The following is an 18,059-nucleotide window of genomic DNA, read 5'->3' as shown; positions in this document are numbered from 1 at the left end:
GGTGACCATTTGTCACAGGACAGACTGCTGCCGAAATTAACACCACGTGAGGTGCGAGGACCATCACAGTAATTGGCATCTGGTCACAGATACAGATACATGCTCGGGGAGATTCAGGCGTGCCTAAATCCCAGGCCTGACTGACTGACAGGGAGCAAGGATGGGAGGAAATCAGCAGGACGTCCTTCTTCATAACTTGAATGATTCAATTACATACACACATATGTGCCACATTTTACTCCAACTCAATGTAAATACTTTGCTGGAAATCTTCAAAATCAACTATTGCAAGTGAGATAACTGCAGGATGAAATAAAAAGTTTGAAATTAATGCTATATACTGCATACACACACACATTCCACTGACACCATAAGCATCTGAACAAAAGGTGCACTATACTGTTGTGATAAAGAAGGCTCTGTGCGTGGATCAATGTGCTCCATGTGCTTCTGATCAACACAGTAGCCGTGACACTCTTGGCCTCGCTCTTCTTTTCTATCTGGCCTCAATGTTATTTTTAGCAGATGGATATTTAGAGAACATTCCATATTTATATATATATAGAGAGAGAGAGACAGAGAGAGAACAGTTTAAAATATGTGAGACATATTCAATTTGTCTCACAGCAGGGCAAAAAAGACAAATCTGTATGTCATCGGCTTTTTCATATCATATGTATCGATGCAGTCTAAACGATGAGACAGATGAAAAATATATGCAGGCTACTATAAAGGCTCTCAGCAAGCTTCAAAATTGGAGGTGTGTCCGGCACTAGGCAGGCCTCTGACTCCGACTTCGTAAGGCCTGTTCAGACCTTGCATTAAGATCCGATCTGGCCAAGCCGGTCACGTAAAAGACAGGTGTGAACACAACCGGGGACGAGGGGGGACGAGAGACCCGGTCTCTGATCACATATGGAGGTAATCTGGGTGGCATGTGTCCGCATTCCTTTGTGAACGCAATGCGTCCTGATTCGCATTAAAGACTACCTAAACTCAATAAGGGTGCTCCTGCATCATCACAATTCGATAGCCCAGATCGGATCTTAATGCACTCTGATTGGTTGTTCAGCTTAGCATGAATTAACTGTACACCAACTGACCAGCATGATTCATTGGAGTCCAGTTCTATGTGGTTGCTAGCTCTTTCTAGCTCTCTAGCATTTGCTAATCCTAGTCGGTTTCCTTTATCTGCTGCAGTTATTTCCTTTCACACAAGCACAGAACGTAGGTGCTAGCTGGCCTTCTTTTAAACTTTTTGGTCCAGTCACAGGGAACGTGAGTGACTGGACTCAGGGAACTCAGGGAAATTCGCACAATAATTCCAATGTACTTGTACCTTCTTGTACCTGTGCAAATGACAACACAGTCTATTCTATTCTGTTCTATTCTTTGGCGTATCTTTATATTTAGAGACAGTAGATCATAGGAAGTAGTTACATAAAAAGACCGAATTCGCTCTGAATCTGTCCACAAACAATCGTGCTATAGGCAACCAACTTGTTAGCTTAGCCTAGCATTAAGACAGTAAACAAGGGGACGCAGCTAGCCTAGCCTGTTAATAAAAATTAACAAGTGTTTTAGTAGAGTGATAGTAGGCAAATTTTGTTACTTTTCAACACAGCAGGCTGGTTGTCTTTGTGTTATGCTAAGCTAACCAGCTGCTGGCGTATATAGATTTCACAAATATTTCACAAAATAAAAAAATGGTGATTCATTTTAATAAGGTAATGTGGATATGAATAGTCTCCTGTAAGGACACTACATTTTGTTTTGGTTCGTGCTATGTGAGACATTGTTAACCACATTTTTGTGGTTCACATTCAGTTTAAAAAAAAATGCATGAACATAAAACTATAATCCTGCAGGACTGGACCAGGGGAATGCATTAAGACCAGGAATAGGGCACAGTAACTCAGAAATCCGCTATAGCTCAAAGACACACATAAAACACACAGCAACAGCAGCCACCCCCACATACCCACAAACCTGCAGTGCGGCAAAAGACATTTTCCATGAGTTCATCCTTCTACAGGGAGACATGGCAAGAAGATGTCATTCAGTCCATCATTTTGATCACTCAAATCGAAAGAGGTGGGGCCAGCTGTTGAGAGGATTAGTCCCCTGCACAAAACCAAATCATGAGTGCAAGTGGAAGACATCTTGGACTGAAGCCAAAGCGTGGCAGTGAGAGGCATTCTGCTCATAACTAGGGGAGCGACCTCATTTTCCGAATAAAAGCCAGTTTACATAACACCTCTGTCCCCATGACAGGGAGCACAGGGCAGCTGCTGCCAGGCCTGTGGCTTTCACTCAACTACAAGAGTTCCCTGAAAAATAATTCCCTCAGCACGGCCACAAACCTCCCGTGAGTCCTTCCAACATGCTATAACCAAAAATGTCGCATTGCAAAAACTGCATTAGCACTTCCTCAACCTCAGCTATTTAGTAGTCTAACTCTTACTCTGAACAATAAAAAGAATCAAGGACCCAGTGTAAGTAAATGTGACATTATTCAATCAATCTGAAAAAAGTGACTCTACCATAAACCCTGTAATAAAAGTTACAGCACAGAACAACACAATACAATTGTTGAGAGGACGAGGAGGACTGCATATGTCATTAGAATGTAATGCTCTATGCTGGACAAACTTAGCAGCATTTTGACGAGAAGGGGCCTCTGTTTTCATTGGAAAAGAACTGGCAAAGAATCTCTGGACAGGACAAAGTATTAGTTCTGCACACTTTGAAACATAGCAATTTAGGATTTAAAAAATGCCTCTTGCCATTAAAAGCTTTCTATTACAGGCTGTGTGTCACATCTTGTATTTGGGTCTTGTGCTGGTTAAGTAAGGCTGAACTATCCTTGGCTCGGCACGCAATGACAAGTGACCAGGCACTAGCGTAAACGATGGAGCGCAAATGGAAGGTAAAGGTGGAGGAGAGAAGCCCAGGAGAGACCTAAATAACTGAGATGGTGTTGAGCTGCGTAGGAGCGGCGGCCGCTTGGAGACTTCGCTGCTTTTTGAGTTACCGCTGGCAGTTTTAACGAACGGCTGAAATAGGAACCAGAAGACGGTTGAGATTTTGACATGCACAGCGGAATGCTTAAACCTACAGAAAGATTCATTTCACGGTTTCTGCTGCTGTCACATGGGTCTTGTTTTATAAAGCAACACATTGTATGGTAAAATAGTACAGTGAATGTACGCAACATGTGGTTTTAAGAAACGCGATCATATGGAAAAAGCAATAAACACGCAATGTATTACTTCATGTACACCTGCTCCAGGGTTGAGTATCTGTATCATATGAACAATGTGCACATCATCAGGTACAGTACAGCATTACTTTAGGGCAAATGTTGCATGTTGCGCTAAAATCCCAAAGTCCCATTAGAGTTGTCAATAGATGATCTAATTCCCACACATCGCAGTTTGGAGCTGTCCAGGAGATATTTCACCAGTGCACGGGTCTTTTACAGGCCCCCTGAGACCAGTCATCATATGTCATAAAGCGAGTCAAAGCATTTTAATCTCACATCTGCTCCTCATTACCATTCCATGCAAAAGAAACATAGGGCTGAGGTTAGCACCTCAGCCAGGGAAAGGGAGTGAAGACAAACGGGAGAGGCATGAAAGAGATATAGAGCGAAGGCACTTTGAGTCCAACTTACAACAACAACAACAACAACAACTTCGTGTAAAGATTCTGCCATGACAAGGGAAGCTACTATTGTGTTCCTCTTATGAAACCGAATCAGTTCCAGGCCACGATCCCAGTCATGGAGTATGACTTTACAAGGTGCTATATAACAACACAAAGACGGCTCCACCACAGCAGTTTCATAGTCCTTTCTCGCTAACTCGTGCAAAAAAAAAAAAAAAATCAATTCACCATATGCTATACTTAAAGTACATAAATAGAAATGAAACTTTACTATGGTTGGATTTACACGTACTCCAGTATCAAGGATAATAACCAGGGTCTCATTTAATAAATTGGCAGAGATTGTTTGAAAACCTAAAATTCTCCTGGTGCTTTCCCAGATGAGTCTAGGGGCGAGGACAACAGCTGGGACCCCATTTCGTCACACATTTGTGCACTTGACTTTGAGGTGGATTTGCCACGGTGAACGCACAAAAAAAAACCCTGCATCACAACAAACTGAATCAGTGGGAAACAGGAAAGCGGAGGAATGCAACTGTATCTTGGCGGGATTAATGTAATATGTTTAGCTACACGTCAGAGAAGGCGGCGCCTGCAGCATTTGCCCATGCATTTGGAGCCTTGAAAAACTTCCTTGCAGTTTCACGTTCGACTCAGAAAAAACTTGAGAGGAGGTTAACGTATCATGTGACGTACAGTTTTTTGATGTTGTTGTGTAATGCGTTGGCAGTTGAAATGCACGCAAGCACAAATATATAGATGCACGCACACATGACTACAGAAGACAGAGGCCAGCCTGTTTAACAAGTAGGTCAGACCAGATCCAAAATGAGAGAGGAAGAGAGAGAGAGAGAGAGAGAGAGAGAGGGAGGGAGAGAAAGAAAGAAAGCGAGGGAGATGACTGGAGCTAAAACAGCTCTGAGTGCCGTTACTGACTTGTATGAAAAATAAGTAATTCAAATGTATGCATACCCTCTGCTCTTTCTGTTATCTAAAGGCTAGATTGTGCGACGTATGTGTGTTCTGAGTCTCACCTGAGGGCAGTCTTTGATGTAATGGCCCTTGTTGAAGCACAGGTGGCACAAGTAGTTGGGTGGGGGTCTTTTGTTGGGTTTCCTTGGCTCAGAAGAAAGGGAAAGGTCTGAGAAATGGTCCGTCAGGGAGTTGAGTCCATCCACGATGTTGTTCAGGGAGCCATAGGGTGACACATTCTTATACACGTTGTTGTTTAAGGCCTGCCAAATGACATCGGTTCAGTTTTAGCAAAACACGTAGATTCTTAGAAAACATCCCATAAAAATGTTTAGATTAATCACAGATTTCCTTTATACCATTTATCCCTCTGTCCTATTTGTTGTTGTGCAAATACAAAAAAAAAAAAAGAAGAAGAAGAAAAAACCCCTCCAAGATAATTTCTCTCATTAAATTCAGAACATCTGGCGAGAGGCCCAGCTGTGCTCGTGAACTGGAAAAGTACTGAGCACGTCCACAGAGATAGACAGGACTTTACAAAGGATGACTCATTGTAAACAAGATGGGAGGCATGTTCCCTCGCCAGCCTGTGGAACATCAGCAATGTCACCATGCACTGTTGGTGGTAAACTAGCCATGGTCAGAGTTTGTAGTCTGCTCGGAGCCACAGAAGCCCAGTGTTGCATGCCACAGGGCCCAGTGAATTCATAGAGGATGCCCTTTGAATATTAATAACAGGGCAAGCATTGCCTGCAGTTCCTTATTTCCATTCTCATTCATGTCTCCTTCTGTTCAAATACAATCCAGATAGGAATTGACCTCTGGGTCAAATTATGCTGAGTTTAGCACAGACATTTTTAGTCAGGTAAGTAACGTTTTGGAAAAGCCGCTAAGCAAATAATCTACCTAATAATCCGCTTAGACATTTAATAGTATAACCGCGTTAATAACTAATGTTTTAGACTCAACTTTCATGTAAAAATGTCAGTGTGTGCGTAGGCATGTTGAAATCCTCAGATACACTCTTCATCAACTCTGACGTCCGTGTATCATTTTGGGACACAAGTCTGTGTCTGGGAAATGATATTGCTGCGAATGTTTAATGTTGCACAGCACAGAAACCTTAGTCTTGGCAACCTGGCCAGGGATGAAAGCCAAATCTTTATCTGGAGGCTGTGAGATTGTCTTGCTAACCAGCTCCAGCTTTAAGACTCATGTTCATTTATTACATGTAGTCGCTGTAAATCAAGCATTTCAGCTCTGCAGTTTCTCAGAGTTTTCCATCTGCCCAGTGTTTCAGCTACGTGTGTATTTCCCACTCCCGTAGTGCTGGTGGGTTTACTAAAGCTTAACTTTTAGGGCAGATTGTGAAATTATTTCAGCAAATATAAAAACAGGAAACGATGCTTCGTTTATGTTTCTCACATTTCTCCAGTTTGGCTTGGAACCCCCCGCTGACAGCCCAAAGGAAACAGATTTCACACACATCTGCTAATGGTGGGGTGAGACTGTTTGTTTATTTTGTGTGTCTGTGTGAGTGAGTGAGTGAATGAGAGAGTGAGCGAGCGAGTAAGTGAGTCCTGAGTTTTTGTGTGTTTTAATTGTAATAGATAGCGGGGGGGGGACTAGGGACTAGTGTCATTACCAATCACAGTGTGTCCAAGTGAGGTGGACAAGTGTAGCACATCTGTGAGTGTTTTCACAGGTCCAGGGATGAGGTGTCACACTGCAGGGGTCAATCAGACACTGATATGTTTCAGCCAGGTTTGTGATGTCTGGTCCACACTTTAAAGTGACAAGTTAAAGTTTTTCAAGTAAAAAAAATGTAAAGTACCCCTCGAAATTTATCTGTCACATTGAAATATTTGGCTTCTTAGCCCAGAACGACATAATGAGGGAAAAAATGCAACACACATTTAAACAAAGTTGTCAGCTGTCGGGACTGTAAAAAGCATACTTGGCCTGTGTCACAATGTGACTTCTCAATCAGGAACAAATCAATTAATCTAACGCGCATTTCGCAAGACTGTTGTATTATCCAGTGCAGACTGCGAAAACAACCACATTTTTGCATTACTCATCTCCATAATCAAATCTCTGCAGTGGTTTATTTTACTTGGCTAAGCCGGTACAGTAAGTTGCAAAATGCCCCCACCCCTTAAAGCATTTCCAGACTCTATGTGTGTTCCTGCAGTTCGGAGCACTCAAATGGAGTCAATGGCATTACACAACTGAGCGTAATGCATAACGTGCTCACCCAATTTTCAGATGACTACTCATGTTAAATGACTTCAAAAGGTCTCTATGGTTACCACCATAATAATGAGCGCTGGTTCTCGATGGCAAATACGCCATCCATCCACTCCTAGAGTTTTCCGAGACACAGAGTCATAGTAACATAGATCTAAGTAACTCAACTGCAGTACAAATACCACGGCCTGTTGTATATTTTTAACACTACCACTCTGCCCGTAGTCCCTTAGTATGTGTTTCCCGTGTGCTCTGTATATATGTGTGTGGTGCCGCTTTTTGCTCAGTGTCGCCTGGAGTATCACATTTGCACCCTGCACACATTATTGGCATGTTTGTCCCTAAAATTACACAAGGCTACAAAAATAGCCAATATGTAAACAGGGATTGATTTTGTTTGCACAACCTGGTCTATTTGAAGAAGTCAGATGCAGCGGATCTCTGCAAGGGCCTGCAGTTGCCCGCTCTCTCCAGACAGAGGCATACAGCAAAATCTGTTTCCATCCCTACCTCTCCGATCAGGGACATGTCTGATAAAAACATGGTTTTGCTCAGCTGTGTCACTTTTACTTAGAATTGTAACTTGTCCATACGCTGGTGACACACTCATTTATCCCTTATTAGATAATGACATTATGGGGAAATTGAACTGACCTGACTACACTTAGAAAAGTTGTCATGGTATTTAGTTATATAATAACATATTAAGATCCCCACTTGCTTTATTACGCTTTAATAAGCTTACCATAATGAATATCAAAAGTGTCCAAACAACTCTATGACATCCCTGCAGTTAAACTATAATTAACTTATGAGTGAGCATTTAAATTGATCTTATGACACTACATAATTACTCAGCATCTCTGTGCTAGTTCTTTAGGGTTTCAGTCTTGCAGTGACACCAGCCTCTGTTCTTCGTGTGTTATATTAAGAAGGATAATATTACCCATAACATCCTAATAATGATAAAATATTATTCAATATTATGAATATTCAAAGTATATGATATACCAAAATGTTCATTTGATTATAAAAAAAAGTTTTAAAAAAATATCAGAAGTTATGTCCATATTAGAAATATCATGGCGGAAATGTACCAGAATAGCCCATGTTGCATGCTCAAACATTTTGCTGGCCAGACAGGCACCAGATCAAGCACTTCCTAACTATTCAGCCACCATCTGAAATCCCCCAGATTTGTATGTAGCATGCCGTGTTTCACCTCATTTCGCTGCAGCTGAAAGAAGTTGTTGAGATAGTTGGAGTTCAGGGAAGAGCTCAAGTCCGCCGCTGCGGGAGTCTTGCTGAAACTGAGATCCGGGTGGGAAGAGTTGGGTTCGGGTCTGAACGCGTCAAAAGCGCTGGTCTGGTGGGGGTCTTGTAAGGAGAGATAGACCCAGTTGAGAAGTTGCGCAGGCTGGTACACGGAGGCACTCGTGTCTATGGCAGACAACAAGCTCATCTTTCAATTCAGATGGCTAAACTGGATTTTCCACCGCTGATAGTTTTGGACTAGTCTCAACTCTTATGCCGTCTTGCTTTTCGTTCCCGTACCCCGGCAGATGGCAAGTGCTCCTTTTTTCCTTCCCGCAAAGGGCCCTGTCCTCCTCGCGCCGGGAGCCTCGTCCCAGTTAGATGTTACTCAAAAGTCATTGCGCTAACATGTCAGTATTAAAAGTTTTCCCCTGCTCCCCATGGTCCGCTATCTGCCTTTATTGCAGCGGGGCAGCGATAGGCTCTTTGGATATGTAATGACCACGGCCCTGCGTCAGAGAGGACGATCAGCCAATCAGCGTCTGGCTTCGTGAATATTCGTTTACATCTCGATAACTCAGCGTTACCACAATATTAATAGATATCCTGTCAAATCATTCGCTAAATTAAACAAGTTTATTTCTGAGCCGTACAATGATATGTTTTTATTTTTGTTTATTTAGGGGTAAAGGTGAGTACTTAATTTATTTTTTTGACTTCCTTAGGGATTTATGTTAAAATGATTTTCTTTCCGACCATGATGCCTTTGAAACACATCCTCTATGCTATGACGACATGTCTGGGAAACTGTTTAATTTATATAAGCACAGACCATTTACGCAAACACTTAAGTAATTAATATAAACTTACTTAACTTCAGCCCCAAACCTCTGTCAGCCACTCTCTGCTCAACATGTCCCAGCCTCCAGCCAACCTGAAGGTGGCAGGCAACGTAGTATGGTATGGGGAAAAAGTTTAGAAAGAGCCCCCTCTTGTGGAAAAAAGCTTTCTCGCACACAGACACAAATTCACTTCCTTGTTGGTGACATCATACTCTCTCTCTATATATATATTTTTTCCATATTGATGGATGCTTTATTAATCCCAAACTGGGAAATTTCACTATATACTGTACGTATACAGTACTTACTAAAAGTATAAAAACACATCAGTCTCATAGGTATGGCACATATAAATTCTTTATTATATTTATATGGTGTTTTAAATATTTAAAGTATAAATAAATATCCCTGTCTACCTCTTTAAATGCTGAATATACAACGTAGATGTATTGGTATAAATGAGCATTAATATCGGTTTATTTTTTATTAAATAGTAAAATATTTGTAATTATTATATATTATAACATAGTACAAGTATATTTTTTTTATATTTTTATATTTAATAAAAGAAATATATATATAAAAAAACATCCGAGTATGTCACACTTTATAGTTCTTGTATAGTTATTAGATATAATAAGTAAGTGTTAGTTTTGGCGTTTAGTTGCAGGCTTACCTGAGTAGGGCGGGGTAGGCAGTAAACTTGTTAAATAATAGACCTATTGTGAAACAATAAAGTCAAGAGTCCTGTCACATTTTCCATCATGTCATTATATTGTTGTATGTTCACTATAAGCGCGTCTATCAGTGTTTGTTAATCGACTGCAGTCTGTCATGGGTCAGATGGGTGGGAACTCTGAGTGGAAACTCTGAGTCCCACCCACACAAGTTAAATACACTCAAGGCAGAGACTGGCCCATTAGGAAGACCTTCTTCAGGAAGCTACCGAAAGCGAGCTAAAAGTAAGTGCTAGCATATAACAACTGCAATCCTATCTGCTGTCTGTGTATACGAGTGAACGATACACTAGCTCGCCTTTTAAACGAGCCGTATTTGTATGTGTTTGGCCGGTTTTCCGAGTCGTTTCGTGCTAATCTGATCTCCTCCACGGTGTCGTTAGCTGGCCTGTCAGATGTTGTTTCAGTTTTTTTTTTTTTTTTTTTAGCTCAGCTACGCAAAGGACACCAAACCCTCGCCTAGCTTAACTTTGCAGCTTCAATTTGCATACTTATAAATAGTTAGCTAAGACCTAGACACGGCACAGAGCAAGGTTTAAATTTATATTAGCTACAGTATGTACAGTTAATCTGGATTAGGAGGTAACTTTACTACTAGCTCGTTTTCCTATGGACATTTGCACAGGCCCGTAGCAGCTTTATGCTTAGCAGCTAGCAAGCCCTCTGTCCAAAACTAAACGGTTATTATTATTGTTATATAAGCGACTTATTTGTTTTTAGTGACTGCCATAATCTGTTTAGCATACTGTTCGGTAGCCTAGATGAATGATTAGTACGTAGCTGTCACTAAAGGAGTCAAATGTCACAACAAATGATAAGCACCTATATTAGCGATCCTAACTTCCTATTCACCAATATAGCGTTTTGGTTTTGTTTTCTAAGTGTGATGTTGGTGCGTTGGACCTGTTTAACGTTGAAAGAGACAAACCACATTTGTTCTGAGAGTTCATGCGGGTTTTCGCAACCGCGTGAAAGGTGATTGTGATGCAAAGACCTCTTGCATACATTTGTGGTTATTTTTTGCAAACTGAATTTATAGCTTTTGTCTTATCTGATGTGACTTTGAATTTCCCATGGTACCTTTTTCTTTTTTTCTGTTTGCCCTGTGGTGCTTAAGCAAACAGAGCAATGCCTTTTTTTTTTTTTTTTTTTTTTTTTCTGAAGGCTAATAAAATGCAAACGAGAGGAGACTGTTCCGCTTGTTTCCATTTAAATCCACTGGAGTCACTTTTACCATGGAACATGTGGACCTATTGCGGCAGAGGCTTTTCAAACTGACCAAAATGAAAGTTTCTTCACCACTCCACTAAAGTCTGTGATTCAGTGGCCGTGGAATGGAGAGCCTGCCCTTCATTAGATTCCAGTGACAGTGACACAGCAACTACTGCAGTGACTAGATTAAACCCTTACTTCACATTAGGGAAATAACTACAAATAGAAACTTGAATAAGCAGTTATACTAACGAGGATTCATATATTTAGTCAGACCTACATTCTCCAAAGCAGATTTCAGATTGCTCATGGTTTGGTTACTGAAGAATTCTTCCGAGTAGGAAAGACAAGGAGGAGCAGGTTTAGAACTGGGTGTGTTTTCAGCTCCCGTTGCCATGCCAGTGCATTCAATTTGTCTTAAAGGGGCAGCTCTTTGATTGACTGCTCTGGTTTGTGTTCATTATAGCAATGAGCTACCCTGGATACCCCCCTCAGGCAGGTGGATACCCTCCACAGCCTGGAGCTTACCCTTCACAACCAGGTGGTTACCCACCCCAGCCTGGAGCTTACCCTCCCCAAGCAGGAGGCTACCCACCACAGCCAAGCGGCTACCCACCCCAACCTGGCGGCTACCCACCGCAGGCTGGAGGCTACCCTCCACAGGCTGGAGGTTACCCACCGCAGGCTGGAGGCTACCCACCGCAGGCTGGAGGCTACCCACCACAGGCTGGGGGCTACCCACCTGCACCACCTCAAGGTAAGCCACTGAGCTACTCTTCCATACATTTGGGGAAATGTGATTATTTGCTCATGTCTGTGTGTGGAAAATGTGACACTCCCACCAGCAGGAAATTAGGCAAGCTTAGCATAAACAATGAAAGCAGGAGGGAATAAATAGCCGGATTCAGAGAAAAGTAAAGAACTTCAAAAAAATGCCTTGTAGTGCCAAAATTACACATTGTGATCTTGACCAGGGTTGGTGAGTCTCGTTGTCAGTCATTAAGGCACCCAAGATATAACATGTTAATTATGAGAAGTGCTGCAAGGAAGATTTTATTATCATTTGACAGAGACGGGTTAACAGTTTCTCACTTTCCAGTCTAATATGCTAGCTTTGGCTCCGTACTTACCATAACAAACTCTCAATGAGCTAGACACAGAGTGTTTTGGTTTTCTGGTGCCCACGCTAGAAAGGATGAGTGGGTTAAGTTGTGTGTTAGGAAACAGGGATCATGAGACTTTTAGCTAACGGACTGGAATTTTTTTCTCTCGGACACAAACACATTTCTGCTGTTGCTAAGAGAAGCAAGCCCCACAGTCCCCCTTCACATAGTGCTCCCATTCTATCTCCAGCCCTCCTTCACCTACTTATTAACTATTTAAGAAGCAAGAAAAGGGAAGTTCCAGTAAGAAGGGTCATATTCTAAATCGTATTCTCAGTTATTTCAGGAACTTAGAGCTCAGTACTTCCCCAACTTTCCTGAACAGTTTTGTCTTTGCTGTCTGCTGCAGGCAGCTGGGGAGGTGGCCCCACTGGCGGATATCCATCCATAGGTCTTAACACCCCTGGATACAATCCTGGCATGGTAAGTCTAACCCAAAATATCACCTGCACACAGACATGTTGTTATACATAGTATGCATAAATACACTATCATCAGATTATTGCGTTGAGTATTCCAGCTAGAATGAGTTAGCCAGCCATTAATGGAACATGGTTTCCGTTTACGGTAAGAGTTTTCTAGATTCTGCATCCTAAAATCTTCAGCATTGCCTTTTTATTCATCTGTTTCCCCTCTTTAGTTTTCTTGCATGAAAACCAGTCATACAAATATTTCTCATCCATGCTTATTAAACCACTCAGTCTTGCGCAACTTTTATCCCTTCTGTATGTCTTATTCATAGTTTTGTCTGTTCTTTTCTCATTTGTGCTATTGGATATTTAAAATTCTATTCCATATGCTTGGCCGCACTTTGTTTGGATATTTTTTTGTTCACCTGTAAATCTAATCAATCTTCTAGAACATTAATAAGGGGGATTTACTTGGACATCTGTTTAATATTGATGTGGATAATGCTAATTCCACCCGTAAGTCATATTCAAAAAAGGTGTGGCCAGCTGTCTGTAGTTTGCATGAAAATATCTTGAAAGCTCATGCTGTGCACATATTATGGGATGCCAATTTTTCCATATCACAGGCCAACCAGATCTCTGCAGGTATGGCGGGTTTTACTCCAAACCCATCCATGTACACCCAAGCCCCTGGGGGGTACCCACCTGTCCCTCAACCTGGCGGGTACGGTGCCCCCTTCCCTAACCAACAGTCATGTGGCCTGTACCCACAGCCAGGAGGGACCATGCCCCCACACCAAGGCCCAGCTATGGGATACCCCGGGCAGCCTGGCCAGCCAATGCCTGGTTACCCACAGGCACCATCACCCAACCCGCCCATGCCAGGTTTTGGAGGAGCACCAGCACCTATGCCAGGGTACCCAAAGGCCCCGTCACCAAATCCGTCCATGCCAGCCTATGGAGGAGGAGGAGCCATGCCAATAGCTCCGCAGATCAATGTAAGAGCTATGTTTTCATTTACATTTACAATAAAGTGCGGAAAAGGGACTGCACCATTTATTGTTATTATGCTGAAAATTGTTGTATTTTTATCTCAGAGGGGATTCAGGGGAACGATCAAGGATTTTCCTGGAGCTGACCCGCTCAAAGATGTGGAAGTCCTGAGGAAGGCAATGAAGGGTTTTGGTGAGTGTTATAGACACATGCATTAATCAGGCTGTATTAAGTAATTAAAGATCCCCTAGTGTCAAACGTTATATGTACGTAATTTACCAAAACTCTTTTTTAGTGTTAAGTAAATGAGAATCCACTTGAGTCATCTGCTTGCACAGTAAGGGCTGTGGTCAGCTGGCAAGAGTGGAATTGTTTTAAGTAAATAAGCTAGTTTCCACTCTTATTCACAAATACGTCTGTGTTTTACAAGCACTTGTAAAGACTTTCTTAGATCATTGTGCATGTGTTCATTTATGTGTTAAGGGACATTGGTAATGGTAATTGGTAAACAGATCAACTAATTAATTTGTAGTAGGTATTTTATGTGTTTGTAATAGTTTTAACTTAAGGACATCCTTATTTTTCTTTGCCAGTTTCTTTATCTGTGCATCTAGAATTTAGAGAGGTTCTTTTATTTTTTTAAGTAGGAGTGGAGCATGTAATCAGCCAAACTGTATTACCTGTGATCTTTGCTTCATTTGACATTGTGGGCTTGTCTGTACAGGAACTGATGAGCAAGCCATCATCGATTTACTGGGGAGTCGTTCCAACAAGCAGCGTGTACCTTTGCTGCGGGCTTATAAAACCTCCTATGGAAAGGTAACCGTCCTGTTAAGTTTATATACTGTTACTTTGACAACTAATGCAATTTCTTTCTAGGTGGTTATGTTTAAAGAAACATGCCTGGCTCAGTGTGCATTTAGTCCAGAGGCTATAATAGTGAAAAGTAGACAACAGGTGCTGGTGCTGTCAGTAAAAGGGAGAGGGGATTGGGTGTCCTCGACCTCATTATAGCCAAGCCACAGAGATTCTTTCACCCCCGCATTTAATGATCGTTTTGGACTTATTCCAAGCTTCTTTCCACTTTCAGGATCTAATTAAGGATCTGCATTCAGAACTGTCTGGCGACTTCAGGAAGTTGGTCATGGCCATGATGAAGGCCCCCGCTGAGTTGGATGCATATGAAATCCACAGTGCCATAAAGGTACAGAAAACTCTCAGAGAAAAATACGTTAAAAGACAGATTTGGAATCATGTTGATTTGGAACGTTATAAAGAAAAGATTCACTGAAAAACACATTCAGACTTTTGCAAGGTCAGGCCCTCACATTGTCATTGTTCTTTCTTCCTTCCCAGGGAGCTGGAACTGATGAGGCCTGTCTGATAGAGATCCTTTCTTCTCGCTCCAACGCTGAAATCAAGGAGATAACCCGAATATACAAACAAGGTGTGATGCCCCAGGGTTGCTAATCCAGTGCTTTCCTCCACTGCTCTTTTTTGCTTTATCTTACACTGTCACAACACTGGATTTAAGGATTTATATTACAGTAATGGATAAGCTCAGTGCATCTAGATGATAACATTTACAAAGAAATGTTACATTTGAATTGATTATTACCTTCAGTCTTCAAACGTTCCCTTTACTTGCACCCTTGTGTTTGTGTTGTCTATTTTTTTAGTTTTTTAAAAAAAAAAACTCTTCTCCCTTTTAGAATACAAGAAGTCACTGGAAGATGCAATCAGTGGGGACACCTCAGGCCACTTCCGCAGGCTCCTGATCTCTCTCGCTCAGGTACAGCTGTGAGACATATGAGTTCCCTTTGTACCTGATGTCTCTTAGCAGCTATTTTTTTATTAAGAATAGGCTGTTCTGTATTTTATAGGGTAATCGGGATGAACGAGAAAATGTTGACATCTCCCTGGCCAAACAAGATGCTCAGGTGATTTTCTTTCTCATAAATAATTAACATTTGATGACTTCTCTGCAACTTGGTTCTAAATATTATTGTGAATAATCCTTCTTCGTATACATTGGTTTAATTTAATAGTCCCTCTATGCTGCTGGGGAAAACAAATTGGGAACAGACGAGTCCAAATTCAACGCTATATTATGCGCCAGGAGCAAATCCCATCTTAGAGCAGGTAACCCTTTTTGATAAAGAAATTAACATTTGAAACATATCAAAGGATACTTAAAAATCGTGTCCTGTTAGCTATATATTACTGATGATGTGTGTATGTGTACGTGTAGTGTTTCAGGAGTACCAGAAGATGTGTGGCAGAGATATTGAGAAGAGCATCAGCAGGGAGATGTCTGGTGACCTGGAGAGTGGCATGTTGGCAGTGGGTAAGATTGGACACACCTTTAAGTGTCTTCTAAGTAAGGGCACACCCATGTATTGTTAGCGTTGGAACATGCTCTACATGAATAATTGATTTGGAGGCTTGTTTGCAGTACGTGCTTGACGGAATATTTAATCCAACATTTTCCATGATCATTATGTTGCTATGGTATTATAGCTAATGAAACTTTTGAAACTAAATGTACTGTAGTAGGGGGACCTGTACTGAGTTATGGGTGCTTTGAAATGCATAATCTCTTTGTTTTTTCCTTTTTTGCCAACATTTCTCAGCGTTATGGTATAGTAATCTGTGTGCCTTACTTTAATTCCTCCATTGGTATTATGCCATTTTGTACATTGTCAGTGTGTTTTTGTGTGCACTGCAGTGTTAAACGTTGACCTATGTTCTTGTTGCTGTGATTCATTTCAGTTTAGTGGACAATGTTTTCTTTCTGGTTTCCCATTTTACTTTTTTTTTTTTTTCAAACTGTGATTTACTTTAAAGCTGCAGCGCTCAATATTTGACCAACAGGGGGCAGAATATTTCAGAAACATGTTTAGAAACACAGCTGTAAATTAGTATGTTAGTATGGCTAACATTTGGAAGAAAGCGAGTCAAATAGCTACTCTTCTTTTAACTCTGTTTTTTAGCTTTGCTCGAGAACAATATCTGGCTGTCATTTTATGCTATCCATGTAGCTTAGATCAGGTTTATCAGAGCTTGTGTTTGGGTTAAAATGTGACCATCTGCTAACATTGTTGAAAGTAGTTAGGCACTCGACTCATTCCATGTGCTAGACTCTTAGTGCTGGAATAGACAGTAATTTGATAAAATATGCAAATATTGATGCAGCTTTAAATTTGCTTGTTCCCATCCTTGCTTCATTTGCCTTGATTTTTCACTGTTCACGTTCCAGGTGACATAGTGTACGATCATCATCTTGTTGTGTTAAATATTAAGCACTGTTCCTTATGATGCTCTACAATTATTTTAGTGAGAAAATGGGTATACTGTGGTTCTGTTGGTGACATGGGTTTTCTTTATTTCAGTGAAGTGCATTAAAAACACAACTGCCTACTTTGCTGAGAGACTTTACAAGTCCATGAAGGTGAGACAGTCTAACTTGTTTGGACGGAAATTTTCTATACATTACTACATAAGTGGAGAATGGTATTAAAGTTAAATGCTGCACTCATTGTGTGTGTATATTTGTGTGTTCAGGGAGCTGGGACCAAAGACAGCACCTTGATCCGAATCATGGTCACCCGTTCAGAGGTTGACATGCTGGATATTCGTCAGGAGTATGTCAGAAACTACGGCAAGTCGCTGTACACGCACATCTCTGTAAGTATTTATCACTAGTATTATTATTGTTGTTATTATTATAATACTAAAGTGTTGTATTTGTGAAAAGACAACAGATATGCATGTTTAATGTGCTAATTCTTCTATTTAATTAACAGGGAGACACATCAGGAGACTACAAGAAACTCCTTTTGAAGCTCTGCGGGGGCAACGACTGAGAAGGAAAGAGGGTCTACTGTACGATGGAAGATTTCTATAAATAGCATGTTTTCTGCATTATCTGTACGCACTATACACAAACAGCATATCTGCATGCCATATCAATGCTTTCAATGCAATGTTTACCTAGCTATTAGCACCTCATATATATTGTTGCTTTTCTATATACAGTTTGGGGAAAAAAAAGGTTTTATATTTTTTCACCTGTGACATCTTTGCTGGATATTTGAGCTGAACTACCAAGGCCATACAATCGATGTGTAAGACATACTTACATTCAAGTTTAAGAGCTGTATATTTTTAAAGATTGTTGTTGTTTTTTTGTTTTTTTTTTAACTTGTGCCAATCTGATCAGATATTAAATGATATCTGATCGAGTTTATCAGCTAGTTTCCTAATGTTCGTCACATATGAATATTGTATGGGATATAGACTATAGCAGCTAAAAACCAAAGCATTTGTATTTTCTTCTATGTTTTGTCTACACTTAGCAGTTTGTTTTTCACAGTTGTTCTGTGTTTACAGCAGATGCATGTATTTGTTTACTATATATTTGTTATTTTAGCATGTGAAACTCAGCTTCACATTTCATAAAATGCACTCTTGTCTATGAGTCTCAAAAAAAAAAAGAAATATTGAGAATGTACTTGTGAATTGTTCACATGTAAAATACACATGGCATTTCTTACA

General features: G+C 40.8%; 2 protein-coding genes across 3 annotated transcripts in view; one reads left to right on the top strand and one right to left on the bottom strand.

The window, feature by feature from the left end:
- Positions 1-8,588, bottom strand: part of zcchc24 (zinc finger, CCHC domain containing 24) — a 34,041-nt gene extending 25,453 nt beyond the window's left edge. Inside the window, exons 1-2 of the mRNA XM_084562422.1 lie at positions 8,114-8,588; positions 4,704-4,904 (exon numbers count right to left, since the gene is read on the bottom strand). Of these exons, the coding sequence (XP_084418548.1) occupies positions 4,704-4,904; positions 8,114-8,353 (441 nt within the window). The 5' untranslated portion in view covers positions 8,354-8,588. The remainder of the gene's footprint in view (positions 1-4,703; positions 4,905-8,113) is intronic.
- A 1,182-nt stretch (positions 8,589-9,770) lies between these two features.
- anxa11a (annexin A11a) lies at positions 9,771-18,059 on the top strand. 2 transcript variants are annotated; one of them, XM_084562162.1, is made up of 15 exons: positions 9,771-9,949; positions 11,403-11,693; positions 12,449-12,522; positions 13,136-13,507; positions 13,607-13,694; positions 14,227-14,321; positions 14,593-14,706; positions 14,859-14,949; positions 15,215-15,294; positions 15,386-15,442; positions 15,551-15,644; positions 15,754-15,849; positions 16,895-16,953; positions 17,067-17,189; positions 17,309-18,059. In XM_084562162.1, exons 2-15 carry the CDS (start codon positions 11,405-11,407, stop codon positions 17,366-17,368), a joined length of 1,692 nt encoding a protein of 563 aa, XP_084418288.1. In that variant the 5' UTR covers positions 9,771-9,949; positions 11,403-11,404; the 3' UTR covers positions 17,369-18,059. The 2 variants fall into 2 exon arrangements, with proteins under 2 accessions (XP_084418288.1, XP_084418289.1); XM_084562163.1 differs by having other exon boundaries at positions 9,774-9,949; positions 13,283-13,507.

This window comes from Chelon labrosus (genome assembly GCF_963514085.1).
Source record: "Chelon labrosus genome assembly, chromosome: 15".
NCBI classification, from domain to species: Eukaryota; Metazoa; Chordata; class Actinopteri; order Mugiliformes; family Mugilidae; genus Chelon; species Chelon labrosus.
The sequence above is the reverse complement of the archived record's forward strand: the minus strand, read 5'-3'. Positions and strand labels throughout refer to the sequence as shown.

Excerpts from the sequence above, each read along its gene's own strand:
- anxa11a (XM_084562162.1), top strand. The coding sequence starts at position 11,405 with ATGAGCTACCCTGGATACCCCCCTCAGGCAGGTGGATACCCTCCACAG. Across the intron at positions 14,322-14,592 it reads ATAAAACCTCCTATGGAAAG|GATCTAATTAAGGATCTGCA; the intron begins GTAACCGTCCTG and ends TTCCACTTTCAG. Across the intron at positions 15,295-15,385 it reads TCCTGATCTCTCTCGCTCAG|GGTAATCGGGATGAACGAGA; the intron begins GTACAGCTGTGA and ends TGTATTTTATAG.